Source organism: Poecilia reticulata, chromosome 17 (genome assembly GCF_904066995.2).
Source record: "Poecilia reticulata chromosome 17, P_reticulata-male-v2, whole genome shotgun sequence".
In the NCBI taxonomy this organism is placed as follows: domain Eukaryota; kingdom Metazoa; phylum Chordata; class Actinopteri; order Cyprinodontiformes; family Poeciliidae; genus Poecilia; species Poecilia reticulata.
In genome coordinates, this window is record NC_088846.1 from 1,632,995 (window position 1) to 1,645,876 (window position 12,882).

The 12,882-nt window shown below is 34.3% G+C and overlaps 2 protein-coding genes across 6 annotated transcripts in view; one reads left to right on the forward strand and one right to left on the reverse strand.

Moving 5' to 3' along the window:
• ccr12a (chemokine (C-C motif) receptor 12a) overlaps positions 1–12,882 on the forward strand; it is a 255,587-nt gene that overhangs the window by 183,433 nt on the left and 59,272 nt on the right. The window lies entirely within an intron of this gene.
• Positions 4,337–12,882, reverse strand: part of blvra (biliverdin reductase A) — a 45,532-nt gene continuing 36,986 nt past the window's right edge. For all 5 annotated transcript variants that reach the window (XM_008433529.3, XM_008433532.3, XM_008433527.3 and 2 more), the window contains one exon: positions 4,337–4,657. In XM_008433529.3, coding sequence (XP_008431751.1) covers positions 4,402–4,657 — 256 coding nt within the window. In that variant the 3' untranslated portion in view covers positions 4,337–4,401. The remainder of the gene's footprint in view (positions 4,658–12,882) is intronic.

Consider the following 12,882-nt stretch of genomic DNA (forward strand, 5'->3'; position numbering starts at 1 on the left):
GGTCAATCAGCGTTGCTTCCTAAGTGGATAGACAGTTTGATTTCACAGAAGTTTGATTTACTTGGAGTTATATTGTGTTGTTTAAGTGTTAAAACCTTTATTTTTTTGAGCAGTGTATATATATATATATATATATACACACTTATTTATTTAATCGCTGAATAAGTAAAAGTTGAACGTATGAACACAGAGCATGCTCATTGCTCATTGATTGATTTCGTCTCCTGTCATGGTGGCAAACATCGCAGTGGGAGGGAGGATGAAAACAGTCATGATGCTCCTTCTGCTTAGTTACTTGTTGCGCCGTTGGACAGTGTTCATAGTTGAACGTTATTTACCGTTAATTGCGAGGTTTCAGTTGTGGTTTCTGACATGGGCAATATGGGCAACTGCCCAGGGCGTTATTTTTCTAGGGATAGCAGGAGACCTCTGCGGATTGTAGCACAGCGATGAAAGCAAAACAGAATGAAATTAGTTTTAATTGATACTGGTTAAATATATTTCAGTTCTAAGTATTTAATATCTAGGTGTTTTTATGGGAATGTGGATCTTTCAGATCAATCTGAAAACCAATTTTGATAGGTAAACTTAATGTTATTGTGTCATTTAGCGCGGGGCGCTGGTCTTGGTCTCGGGTTCGGTGGTCTTGACTACAACTCTGCTACATGGCTCCTTGGTTGCATGTCCTCCACCCCGCCCGCACCTTCTTTACATCCCCTTTCAGTTAGATTTCTTTCTAAATAAATGTGACTAATGAAGTTCATGCTATGTTAGGACAGGAGACAAAATTTTTCCATCCCTGAAATTATGATTCATAGAATCACATATCTAAGTCTAAACTGTTACAGAGAATAAACACAATAAGAGCATGTTTAATCTGTGGTAATGTTTATTAAAATGGCACATTTCTGATGTATTAAAATTAAAGACGATCGGCACACTTAATGATATTAGCGATTAGGTAATGCATTCAGCGAGTACTTTTACTTTTAATACTTAAGTATTTTTAAAAGCCAGTACTTTTTTACTTTTACTTAAGTAAAATGTTAATGTGGTACTTTGACTTTTACTTAAGTACATTTTTGACTGTGTATTTGTACTTTTACTTAAGTACATTTTTTGAGTACTTTCTCCACCACTGTTAAGTATACCAAGTATTAAGTGTCCTACCTTTAAGTATATCTGAAGTATACTAAAGTATACTAAAAATACACTTGTACCAATTTCGAAATTATAACTTTAAACACACTTAAACATAATTGTACCTAAAAGCACTTTTAATTTATTAAATGAAAGTATACTTTAAGTGAACTAAATATGAATGAATATGTATGAATTTTTAAGTGCCTTAATAATATTTTACTATTTATTAAAATTGCATACAATAAAAAAAAGGATAATCATGATGTAATTTTTAAGAAAGTACCCAATCCATTTTCAGATGTATGATGTAAAACCTTATGGCATTAGCTCCAGTTCACACTCCAGACCAGATGGTGGCGGTATTGCACACTTTCATTTATTTAAAAAACGGCACAAAGAGAAGAAAAAATTTGAACGCAGGGAAGATAACAGAAGCTGTTCAAATTCGCCATTTTTACTCGCATAATATTGCCTTAAAAGTAGAGAGGGCCTTGACAATAGTTACTAGAGGTGTGCCGATCAGGTTTTTTCCTGCCGATACCGATCACCCATGAGGGCCGATCACTGATACCCATCACATAATTTTTATAATTTTTTTTATCATAAACACCACCTTATGTGGTTAACTTATGTGGAAAAAGGAACCATGAATTCACCTTAATTTAGACAAAAACTTATTTTTAATAACTTTTTCCAAGAAGAAAACTAAAAAAAACAGGCATTGTGCAAATTGTCCTGCTATCAATAATACTATCTTTAACAGACTGATAACATATGGAGGCTCTGAAGAGGCTAAATAATGCAAAGAGCCAAAATAAAACCTCTCAACATTGCCTAAAAGTTCAAGTATAAAACTTAACATTCAAAGGCAAATACAGGTTCTATTACAATAAACAATCCAGAGTTACTGAATGAAAACTTTCTGATAGCATGGCAGCTAGCTGATTACTGCTAGTTCTGATTGGCCATTTCTGACTGAGCGGAGTAATTATGCAGAACAGGGAGGAGATCGATTATTTTTTTTTAGAGATTATCTGTCTCATGTTAGGTATTAAAACTTCCGCTGTCCTATGTAAAATTTATTTTTTTAAGTTAGATGCTGCAGCTGTAAACAGAGGTTCGGTGTGAGAGTCACTACCAGGTGGAGCAGAAACTGCGCTCCGTCTGTCAAATATTACTACCTGTAGCGCGTAGCAGCGGTTCAACAGCGAGACCAGAACCAGCGTCTTACATCGCAGCTCGAAGACTTAAATAATTTTGCAGGTTATTTGTTTAGCTTTCTGACCGTCATGCTAATCCGGGTGAGTGTTTGTAGCTGTGCGCTGCTTTACCTGCTATCTGATCCTCCATATGTCTGTTTTACTGCAGTGAGCCTTGACCTAATCTATACAATAAGATTTGTATTTTATTGAATATTATATATAGTATTATGTCATATCTTCAGTTAAATTTAAAATATATTTGATCAATAGTCAAAATGTGAACATGTACCATAAAGTGAAAATTTAAGTGAATGTGTTTGGAATGAGGATCCTTGTGGACTGGATTTTTCCCCCATAAATTTTTATGTAAAAAAATTTTTTTTACAACATTTTGAAATTTAGCCTGTTACGCTTTTTTGACAAAACTTCTCCTGCTGTAGAAAAAAGTGAAGTAAATATTACATTTACAGCGAACCCTTGTTTTTCTTAGGGGTTGCGTTCCGAAAATAACCTGTGATATGCGAAATCTGTTAAGTAGTTACCTTTGCATCTAGCTCATATTAGAACTGCTCTAATTCCAAAACTACAACACCTAGACACTTCAAACCTGGACTATATTATTCTGCTCTAATAGTTGAATATTTTAATCCATGTTTGGGATTTGTGAAACCTTTACATGATTTGTGAAACTTCACTAAAGTTTAGATTACTATTCACACTTGTTCCAGGCAGTTTTATTCAAATTCAATTCTAATTCAAAACCACTTTATTAATCCCAAAGTGAAACTAAATGTTGGTGTAACTCATTAATTCTTCAAAGAGCTATTGTAGATGGTGATGGTCTGCTGGAAGGAAAGATCTTCTGCAGCGGTCTGTTAAGTGAAGTTTCACAAATCAGAAAAAAGTTTCACGAATCCATGTAAGATTTCGTGATATCTTAACAGATTTCGCATATCACGGGTTATTTTCGGAACGCAACCCCTAAGAAAAACAAGGGTTCGCTGTAAATGCTACTGCTACTAGTTGAGAATAATTTATTCTAAGTTTGAAGAGTCTAGTATTTTAGATTTGGAATTAGAGCAGTACTCGTGTGACCAAGATAAAAAAAAAGTGGTGAAATCACTCTTTTTTGAAGTTTCACAAATCAGAAAAAGTTTCACGAATCCCAAACACGGTTTTAAATATTCTGCTACTAGTTGAGAGTAATCCAGCCCAGGTTTGAAGTGTCTATGTATTGTAGTTTTGGAATTAGAGCAGATCTTGTGTGACCCGAGACAGGGAAAAAGGTGAAAATTGCCATTTATTGCAGTTTCACAAATCAGAGTAAGGTTTCACAAATCACAAACATGGTTAAAAATATTCTATTAGAGTAGAATTATCCAGTCCAGGTTTGAAGTGTTTAGGTGTTTGTAGTTTTGGAGCTGGAGCAGTTCCAGTATAATCCAGATGCAAAAAAAGTGGTAAAATCAACCTTTATTGAAGTTTTATAAATAGATAAAGTTTCACAAATCACAAACATGGTTCTAAATATTCTGCTATTAGAGCAGAATAATCCAATCCAGGAAAGAGGAGATAAGCTGCACATGCAGGCTGTGAAGTGAGATGCAGGTGACTGGTTTTGGTGATTGATGATCACAGATCACATTTTCACAAAAATCGGCTGATTATGATCGGTGGCCGATTCATCCAAAACCATGAATACTGGTGTCTGCCGCAGGATTGATAAGTTTACATGACACAAACTTATGTTTATGTATAAGGATAATTATAATTCCTCATTTTAAATGGTCCTTTCTTAAAGAGGACGTTTGCCGGAATTAAGTACCAAGCGACAGATGAAGGATGGTGGGATGGAGTTATAGAAAACTATGGGAAAACCTTAGTAATAGAAATCAATTTTAGCAATAATGTGTCAAGAAAAACAAACAAAAATTTATCTTTAATGCTTAGTACTACATAAAGCCTTTAAAGAACAAACATTAAAGGAGAAATAGAGAAATAATGTTTAATTGAAACAGTATCAATACAAGCTGATGACAAAGCAGAGAATCCTTATTTAACTTTTGCAAAGTTCCTGAATCTTCTGGGCCAGTCCCAAGCAGTGTAAGATTCTCACCCTCTCTCTGTCAAGTTCTTCAGTACTCACTTGGCCTGACAACTTGCCAGAGAAGTGGATCAGGTCTTGCATAAAAAGTCCAACAGTACCCCTAGGTGCTGGAGGAATCTGGGTCAAAGTGAAGCCGTCAAACACAAAGTTGATCTTCTTAGTCCTTGGGAGACCTGCTTGACGTTCCTCAATCCATGTCAAAGGTCTGAAAAAATACAAACTTTACTTTAGGTTCTTTTGATGGTTTCATGATTTTGTTTGTCTCAGAAAAATTCAATACAAATTATTGCAGTAAAGATAAAGGTAATTTTATTTATATAGCCCATTTTCAGTAACAAGGCAACACAAAGTGGTTTACAGGAATTAAAAGTAAATAAAAAAAAACCCAAAGGATAGAGCAAAAGAAGAAAAAGAATCTAATGTTGATCTAGCAGGGGTGGGCAACTCCAGGCCTCGAGGGCCGGTCTCCTGCAACTTTTAGATGTGTCTCAACTTCAACACACCTGAGTCAAATAATGAGGTTGTTAGCATGACTCTGGAGAACCTGACTGCAGTTAGGAGGAGATTCAGCTGTTGGATTCAAGTGTGTTGGACCAGGGAGACATCTAAGAGTTGCAGGACACCAGCCCTCGAGGACCAGGATTGCCCAGCCCGGTCTAAAGTATGTAAACTAGGTGCTCCTGTTCAGGGTTGCTAGATAAGTATCCTCTGGCTTAATTCATTCCTGGGTTGAAAGAGCAGGAGTCTAAAAAGTAGTCGCTAAGGTAGTTTTTCTGGATTCTAAGTTTGATCTAATCCCTGTTCTGGGTTGCTAAAAAAGTATAAGTAAGTATTCTCTTATCTTGCTAGATAAGTATAAATATTCTCTGGACTTTCTAAGTATGTAAAACTGAGTACTCCACAGTTTCTAAGTAATAATAAAAACTAAATGTTCTTGTTCTGGACGATTTTTTTTCTGGATTCTAAGTTTGTTCTAATTCTGTGTTGCAGTAATAAAAGTCTGCATAATAATCTAAAAAACTATCTAAGAAGTATAATATTGGTCTAAATAGTGAGTACTCTACATTTTCTAAATAATTAAAGGGGAATGAAATAAAAAGAGGAAAGGACAATTTAGGGTAAATAGCAACATTCAGACAAAACAAAGACATGAGTGAAGGCGGTAACATCACAGGGCCATGAAACCACGTTGCTCAGCCTCCCGGCAGAAGTCCGATATGATGTTATCAAGACATGTCCTTGGGAGCGCTCAGCTCCACAGCTGCATGGATAACAGGAGGGGGTGAGGATAGAAGGAGCGTTATGTTTAGATATCTTCAAGGAGATTGGAAACATGCAGCCCTTCCAAGGTGTAACCTGCACAAAATAATCAACCCGTATTTTATTTTGGCGGGTCAAAGTGACGGCACACTTTAAGTTCCGGGTCACAGGTGAACTCGGATCTCGGTCTGCTGACGTCACAATTCGAGCAGGCTAGAGTTGTTTGTTGGAGCGACGCGGAAAATTCAAAAACAGAAACATCGCTTTTGGAAAAGGCGGATTTGGCATAAACTGGTATGTGAATGGTTCGGATGGAAATAGGGAATGAGAAAGACGGAGATTTTGAAGAGTGGACGCCAGTGGGAAGAAGGAGGGAGAGAGGTCGTGGAAGAAATAAAATGGATGAAGGAAAGGGCATTGGTGATAGCCAAGGCAGTAAACAGGAACAGGAAGGAAGTAGTTCAGAAGAAGAAAGGATAGTGAGGAGGAAAGTTGTGAGGGAGGAATTTAAAGTAATATTAAAACTAAAAAACAAAAAACAGGATAAAATCAGCCTCATTGTGGTGTCAAGAGAAATTAAAAAGAAAATTGGAGATGTTGAAAAGATTTTGAGAGACGGAAACCTAATGATAGTATGTAAAGATATAGAACAAAAGAATAAGGCTTTAAATGTGGATAATATTTGCAAAAGATCTGTGCTGTAGAAAAAAATCATGGGAAAAAAAAATTAGAGGAGTGATTTATGGGATCCCTTTAGATGAAGATCTTGATAAAATTAAGAGAAGTGTTGTAGGCGCAAAAGTGAATAACTTGAAAAGATTGTCAAAAACAGTGGATGGAGAAAGAGTGGGAAGTTTATCAATCCTTATTGAGTTTGAAGAAAAAGAGTTACCAAAAAACATCAAAATAGGATACCTCAATTTCAAATGCCAAAGATATGGACACATAGCAGCAGTATGTAAAGGGAAGCAGAGATGTCCAAATGTGGAGAAAATCACAAATTAGAAGAATGTAAAGAAGAAGCACAAGAAAAATGTTGTATCTGTGGAGGGAATTATAGTCACATTTGGAGGATGTGAAGTAAGGAAGAGAGCAAAAGAAATCATACAGATCAAAACAACTAAAAACACAAGCTATGCAGAAGCAGTTAAAAATGTGAAGAAACAGAAAACAAGAGAGACTGAATAAACAGTGAGTCAAACTACACAGCAAAGCAAAGTACAGACGGAAGACTAATATATTATTTAAATAGTAAAGGATATATGTCAAAATATCAAAGTGGTTTTCAAAAAGGGAGGAGCACTAATGATCCAACGCTATGTTTAGAGCATGACATTAGAAAAGCTCAAGTAAATAAAGAAAGTGTAGTGGCAGTATTTTTTGATATAGAAAATGCATATGACACGATGTGGGTGGATGGATTATTAATTAAATTATACAAGTTGGGTATTAAAGGGAGAATATTTAAATGGATTAAAGACTTTTTAACAAACAGAAAAATACAAGTTAGAATAGGAGAAGTTATCTCAGGAAAATATGTAGTAGAAAATGGAACTCCACAAGCGAGTATTATAAGTCCATTACTGTTTTCAATCATGATAAATGACGTATTTAAAGATATTGCAAAAGACATGGGTTGTTCACTTTTTGCAGATGATGGAGCTGTTTGGAAAAGAGGGAAAAACATTTATTGTTAAAAAATTACAAGAGGTTATTATTGAAATAGAGAAATGGGCGTTGCAATGGGGATTTAAATTCTCAGTTGATAAAACGAAAGTAATGATATTTACTCAGAAAAAAATAAACAAGGAAATAAAATTGAAATTATATAATCAAGAGTTAGAGCAGGTAAAGTGTATAAAATTTTTAGGATTATGGTTTGATGAAAAATTAAAATGGCATATACATATTCAAAAAGTTAATGATAAATGTAAGAAAATTTTGAATATTATGGGGAGCAGATCGACAATCACTAAAACAGATTTATACAGGTATAAGATCCAATATAGACTTTGGTTGTTTAGTTTACGGTTCAGCAGCTAAAACGCATCTGATTAAATTAGACATTATCCAACATCAGGCACTAAGATTATGTAATGGAGCATTTAAAACCACACCAACAGCAGCATTAGAAATAGAAATGGGAGAAATGCCGTTAGATTTACAAAATTAGAAATTAATTATTGGTTAAATTTGCAAGGAAATAACGGTGATCATCCAACTCTGGAAATTTTAAATCCATGTTGGGGAAAAAAAAGAAATAAATGAGGAGTTTTGGATGGACAATTGAAAATAAAATAAAAAAATTTAAAATGAATAATTTAGAAATTAGTCAAACAACACCAATATCAATTATATCACCCTGGATTCTACCAGAAGCAAGAGTAGATATGACAATAATGGGAAAAAAAACTAGATAAATCTTACATTGTAGATAGTTATTCAGTGCAATTATATTTAAATAATTATTATCAAAACGTTCACATTTATACAGATGCATCAAAAATAACTGGGAAAATAGGAATAGCGTTTGTAGTACCAGAATTCAATATAAAAATAGGAAAACGAATTACAGATGGGTTATCAGTTTACACAGGAGAAATGTTGGCAATATTATTAGCTTTACAATGGGTAGAAGACATAAAACCATTAAAAACGATAATATGTTCAGATTCAAGCTCTGCATTATTAAGTTTAAAAAGATAATCAAACACATAGTAGGATGGACATTCTATTAGAAATATTTCATACATTATTCAGAATACAAAACATGGTTTAATAGTTATATTTGTGTGGGTTCCAGCACATATTGAAGTAGATGGAAACGAGAGGGCAGATAAAATGGCAGAGGGCAATTAAAAATCCTATTAGTTTTACAGTTAAAATAAGTAAATCTGAAAGAGTATTGTTAAAGAGAAACTGATGAAAGTTTGGCACAAAAGGTGGGATGTAGATAAAACAGGAAGATGGCTTTATAAAATTCAGAAGAATGTAGGAGAAAGAAGAAATAGAAAGGAGGAAAGAGTGATAAGGTTAAGATTTGGACATTCAAGACTTAATTATATACTTTTTAAAATTCAAAAACATAAAACTGGCAAATGTGATTATTGTGATAAATATGAAACCATAGAGCATGTTATATTAGAATGCCATAAATATGAAATAGAGAGAAGCTATATGAAGAGAGAGTTTGAAAGTATTAAGGAGAAGGTTAATTTATTAGATATATTGAGGAAGAATTTAGGGAGTAAACATATGCAAATAATTATTCGATTTCTTAAGAAAACTAAATTGTTTCATAGAATTTAAGTATAATAAGTGTGTTTGTGAATGAAGGCGTGAAATACATAGTTGTGCACAAGTATTTATGTTTAAGTGCGAATGTGTGAGTGTATGTTTAGATAAAATTTATGGTATAATATATGTATATATAGACAAGGATAAATAGTTAAACCATCACGAACCACACTCCATACCAGTAAGTGGCGGTAATGCTACTAAAAGTTTCTTGCCAACCGTCATAAGACCAACAAGAAGAAGAAGAACTCGGATCTCCATTGCTGTTGCTGCTGTTGCTGTGGCTAGCTGTTCATCTTGGAGTCTTCTAAACTTATGGGAGAATACGGCTGAATCGAGGCTTATTAACACAGCCGAAGGTTTACATTGGGTGTTTTTTGTCTACCGCTCGACGGTGAGTCGTTTGTTTTACGTACTTTGTGTTTTTTTAAAATAGAAATGCGGTGGCGACATGCCCACTCAATTTATGTATTAATGGTTGAAAATTGGGCTTATTGATTGAAAGGTCATTCTCTTTTTGTTCCATTTTGTGGCCGAATAGATTATATATTGTCAAAATATTAAATAGGCCCTTTGATTTTTGTAAATTTGTCCTTTTAGGATAGTTTTAGTTGCTTTTAATTGATTTTGTTGATGGCCTATAGAAATCTGGGCTTGGTTAATTTTTTTGAGTTGCGCAACAAAAGAAAAAAAAATTGTTTGAAACAATACGGAAGTTGGGTACAACTTACAAGTGCACTCTAATTTGATCTGTACCCTTGATCTGTAACTTTAATTTGAATCTGTAACTTTGAATCTGTAAACATGATTGCGATCTTTAATTTGAAATTCCTTTGAAAGATTCCTGAGAAATACTTTATGGAATATAGCTATTTTTTTGTGTAATTATTGAATGTTTAGTTATTTAGTTTAACCCCGTTTAAATGTGAAAGCTAATTTGTTTTTATTTTTATTTATGACCTCGTTTAGGTCAGGTTTTTTCCCACCCCCTGTGTCAACCCAGGATGGCAAGCTACAGGATCACCGCAGCTTTGCGGTAGGATTTAAATGAACCAAGCTACTTCTCATTCCGGACCTATTGCATTGGATCATGGACTAAACATTGATGAACCATTAATCACCCTGGATTCACAAATGGACTCAAAATAGAAAAAAACTCTTGGGTGTCATAAGGGTTTATTGTTTTTGTTGTTTAGTTTTTTCCTTGTGTCTTTTGGTTATATTAATAGAAAATCACTGTTATTATAAGTATTATTATTATTGCATATCTTCCTAAATATATATCAAAACATAAGCTTGAATACAGTAACTTCAATTTCCGTTCTGTCTGATGGTGTTTTATTCACACACACAGGCTCCATATCCGAACCTATTCTGACTGCCTATTATCATATTTGGCTGTAGTAAGGCGCCTAGCCTTAGTTAGCGTTACAAAGGCAACACGGGGACAGCCAATTCAGATACAAAATGTCTTAGGTCGGGTAGATTATAAATTTCAATTTCCCATAAAGTCTCAACAGTACATCTCAGTTCCCAATTATCCAAATTAGTTTGGTCGTTCCACCGAACCGAAATTAGCAACTTCTCCAAGATCGATTCCATCCCATTAGTGAGTTTTGGAGTCCTCAGCTGGGCTGGGAGTAATAGATTCACATCCAACTTGCGTCTCTGTCCACACCAACAGTCTGAGTGTTCATTAGTTTAGCCAAGTCCATCACAAATTTGTCGATAAGCCAGGTATCCACAAGCTCCAAACAGCAGAAATCCTGTTATCATGAATAAATCCAGGGTGAATCCCTTTACTTCATGTACTTTAGTTTTTTTTTAATTATCCCCAGATCAAAATGAATTTGCGTCCTCTGTGAACATGATGAATTGTAACATTTTAGACATTTCACAAATATCCTTCATTTACAAAATAAGAAGCTTTGGTCCTAACACTGAACCTTGGGGTACTCTGAATTTTATACTTTGAGGATATGGATTTGTCATTTCCTAACTGTACAAATTGTTTTCTGTTAGTCAAATAACAGGCTAACTAATTATTATCTATCCCTCATCGCATAATCCTGTAATTTGAAAAGTGTGGTCGATAGTAACAGTATTTACCTTTTCTTAAATACAAACACAAACAACACTGTATATTTCTTCTTTCTATTGGTTTTGTAATTTCTTAATTGTAATTATGCAAGGGATCTTGATTTATTTGATCTAAATCCTTATTGACTGTCACTCAGCAAGTTATTCTTTTCAACATAAACATCAAATTTTTGAGCAAACCATTTTTAAAGCACTTTGGAAAACTGGGGGAGCACTGAGGTCGAATAATAATTACTGAGATGGAAAATTTTAAGGTTACTACTGTGATGAGTACATTTATTTATATATCTATTTATTTATTTCAAACAGGTTTAGAAAAAACAAGAAAACAAGCAATCATTGAGACAGAAAAATATATGCATGCATAACCAAGAACAAAATTATTTGTTTACCTCTACTTTTCCGTTTGAAAAGGAGTAGGAAGAAGTGAACACTTATTTATCCTATCACTTATCTCAATTTAATGAAGTATATTACTTACTGGCACAATAATGATCAAAATCAATGCATAACAGTGTTGTGATTCTTGCGTAATGCACACACTCATGGGAAAGTTTTTTGAAATGTCTCTGAACTCTGCATTACAACAAAGTTGATGAATTGTTTGATATGCACCCTCATGATGTCCTTGAATGTTTAATTTCCCTTATCAAAGAAAATGCGTATGCTTGCAATTGGTTTTGTAGCTAAGTAGATTGTCAAACTATGTGAATGAAATGAAACCCTTCCTATAAAAAGGTATGCTGTGTTCTGCCCCAGGCTCTTTCCCTGACTGTGTTCAGTGAGGAGAGTCTTCAACTGCTGTAAAGCCTTTGAGTAAATACTAAGCATACATATTTTTTCTCTAGTTCTCTGGTTTTTGAAACAGATTTTCCTCACCGTTCTTCTTGCAAGAACAACCCCTTGGTCATCCAGGGTTTAAAATATATTTTTCATTTTTGCGACACGCTAATATTGGGCAATTCATGTCATACAATGATTTATAAACATGTAAAAATATTTCATATACCACATTCACATCCTTCACGTATGCTCCCCTACTGTCTCCCTTTACAGAATTTCATTATTGTTTCATCTGATCTGACTAACATGCTTTCACATTTAATGGAGGGTTTCCCGACCAACCCGACCTGCTCAGCCTGGTGGTTGCGGCGCAGAGGCGGTACACCGTGTTTTTGTATTAAAAAATGTTATGTAGACATGAAATGTAAATATATTACTGGGTAATTATATGTTACGGGAAGACATCGCCAGTGAAATACTATTTCAACCCACAACTACAGAGTTTTATAAACAACACATGAAAAAATACAATTAAAATGAATATTTGCACTTCTTTTTAATCCAAATTAAGTCAGCAGCTCCAAAAGGCCTCCCAGGCCTCCAGCGGGCCTAACACTTTATCACAGACCACAGATATATCAATGTAACATTTGTTTATTGAGAATATCAATGCGGCTAAATTTGATTTGTTTCAGCATACATACATTAAAAATATTTTAAATTAATATTTTAAGGAGATGGCAAGTTTACTTTGTAAAAGTTCAAAGAGCAATATTCAACAATATTCGATTTTGTTACCATAGCTACAATTTGATGCTGTGAGATTAATCTTTGAGATGGAGTTCTGTTTGCTCACAAATATATCTCAGCAAACTACAATCATTACTGATTGCTTTTTATGTTGGCCAATTAAACTACCCCCCTCCCCCAGAATTTACCAAATGTTAAAATGCTGTTAGAGGTGCTGATATTTTTAGCAGCAAGAGTTTG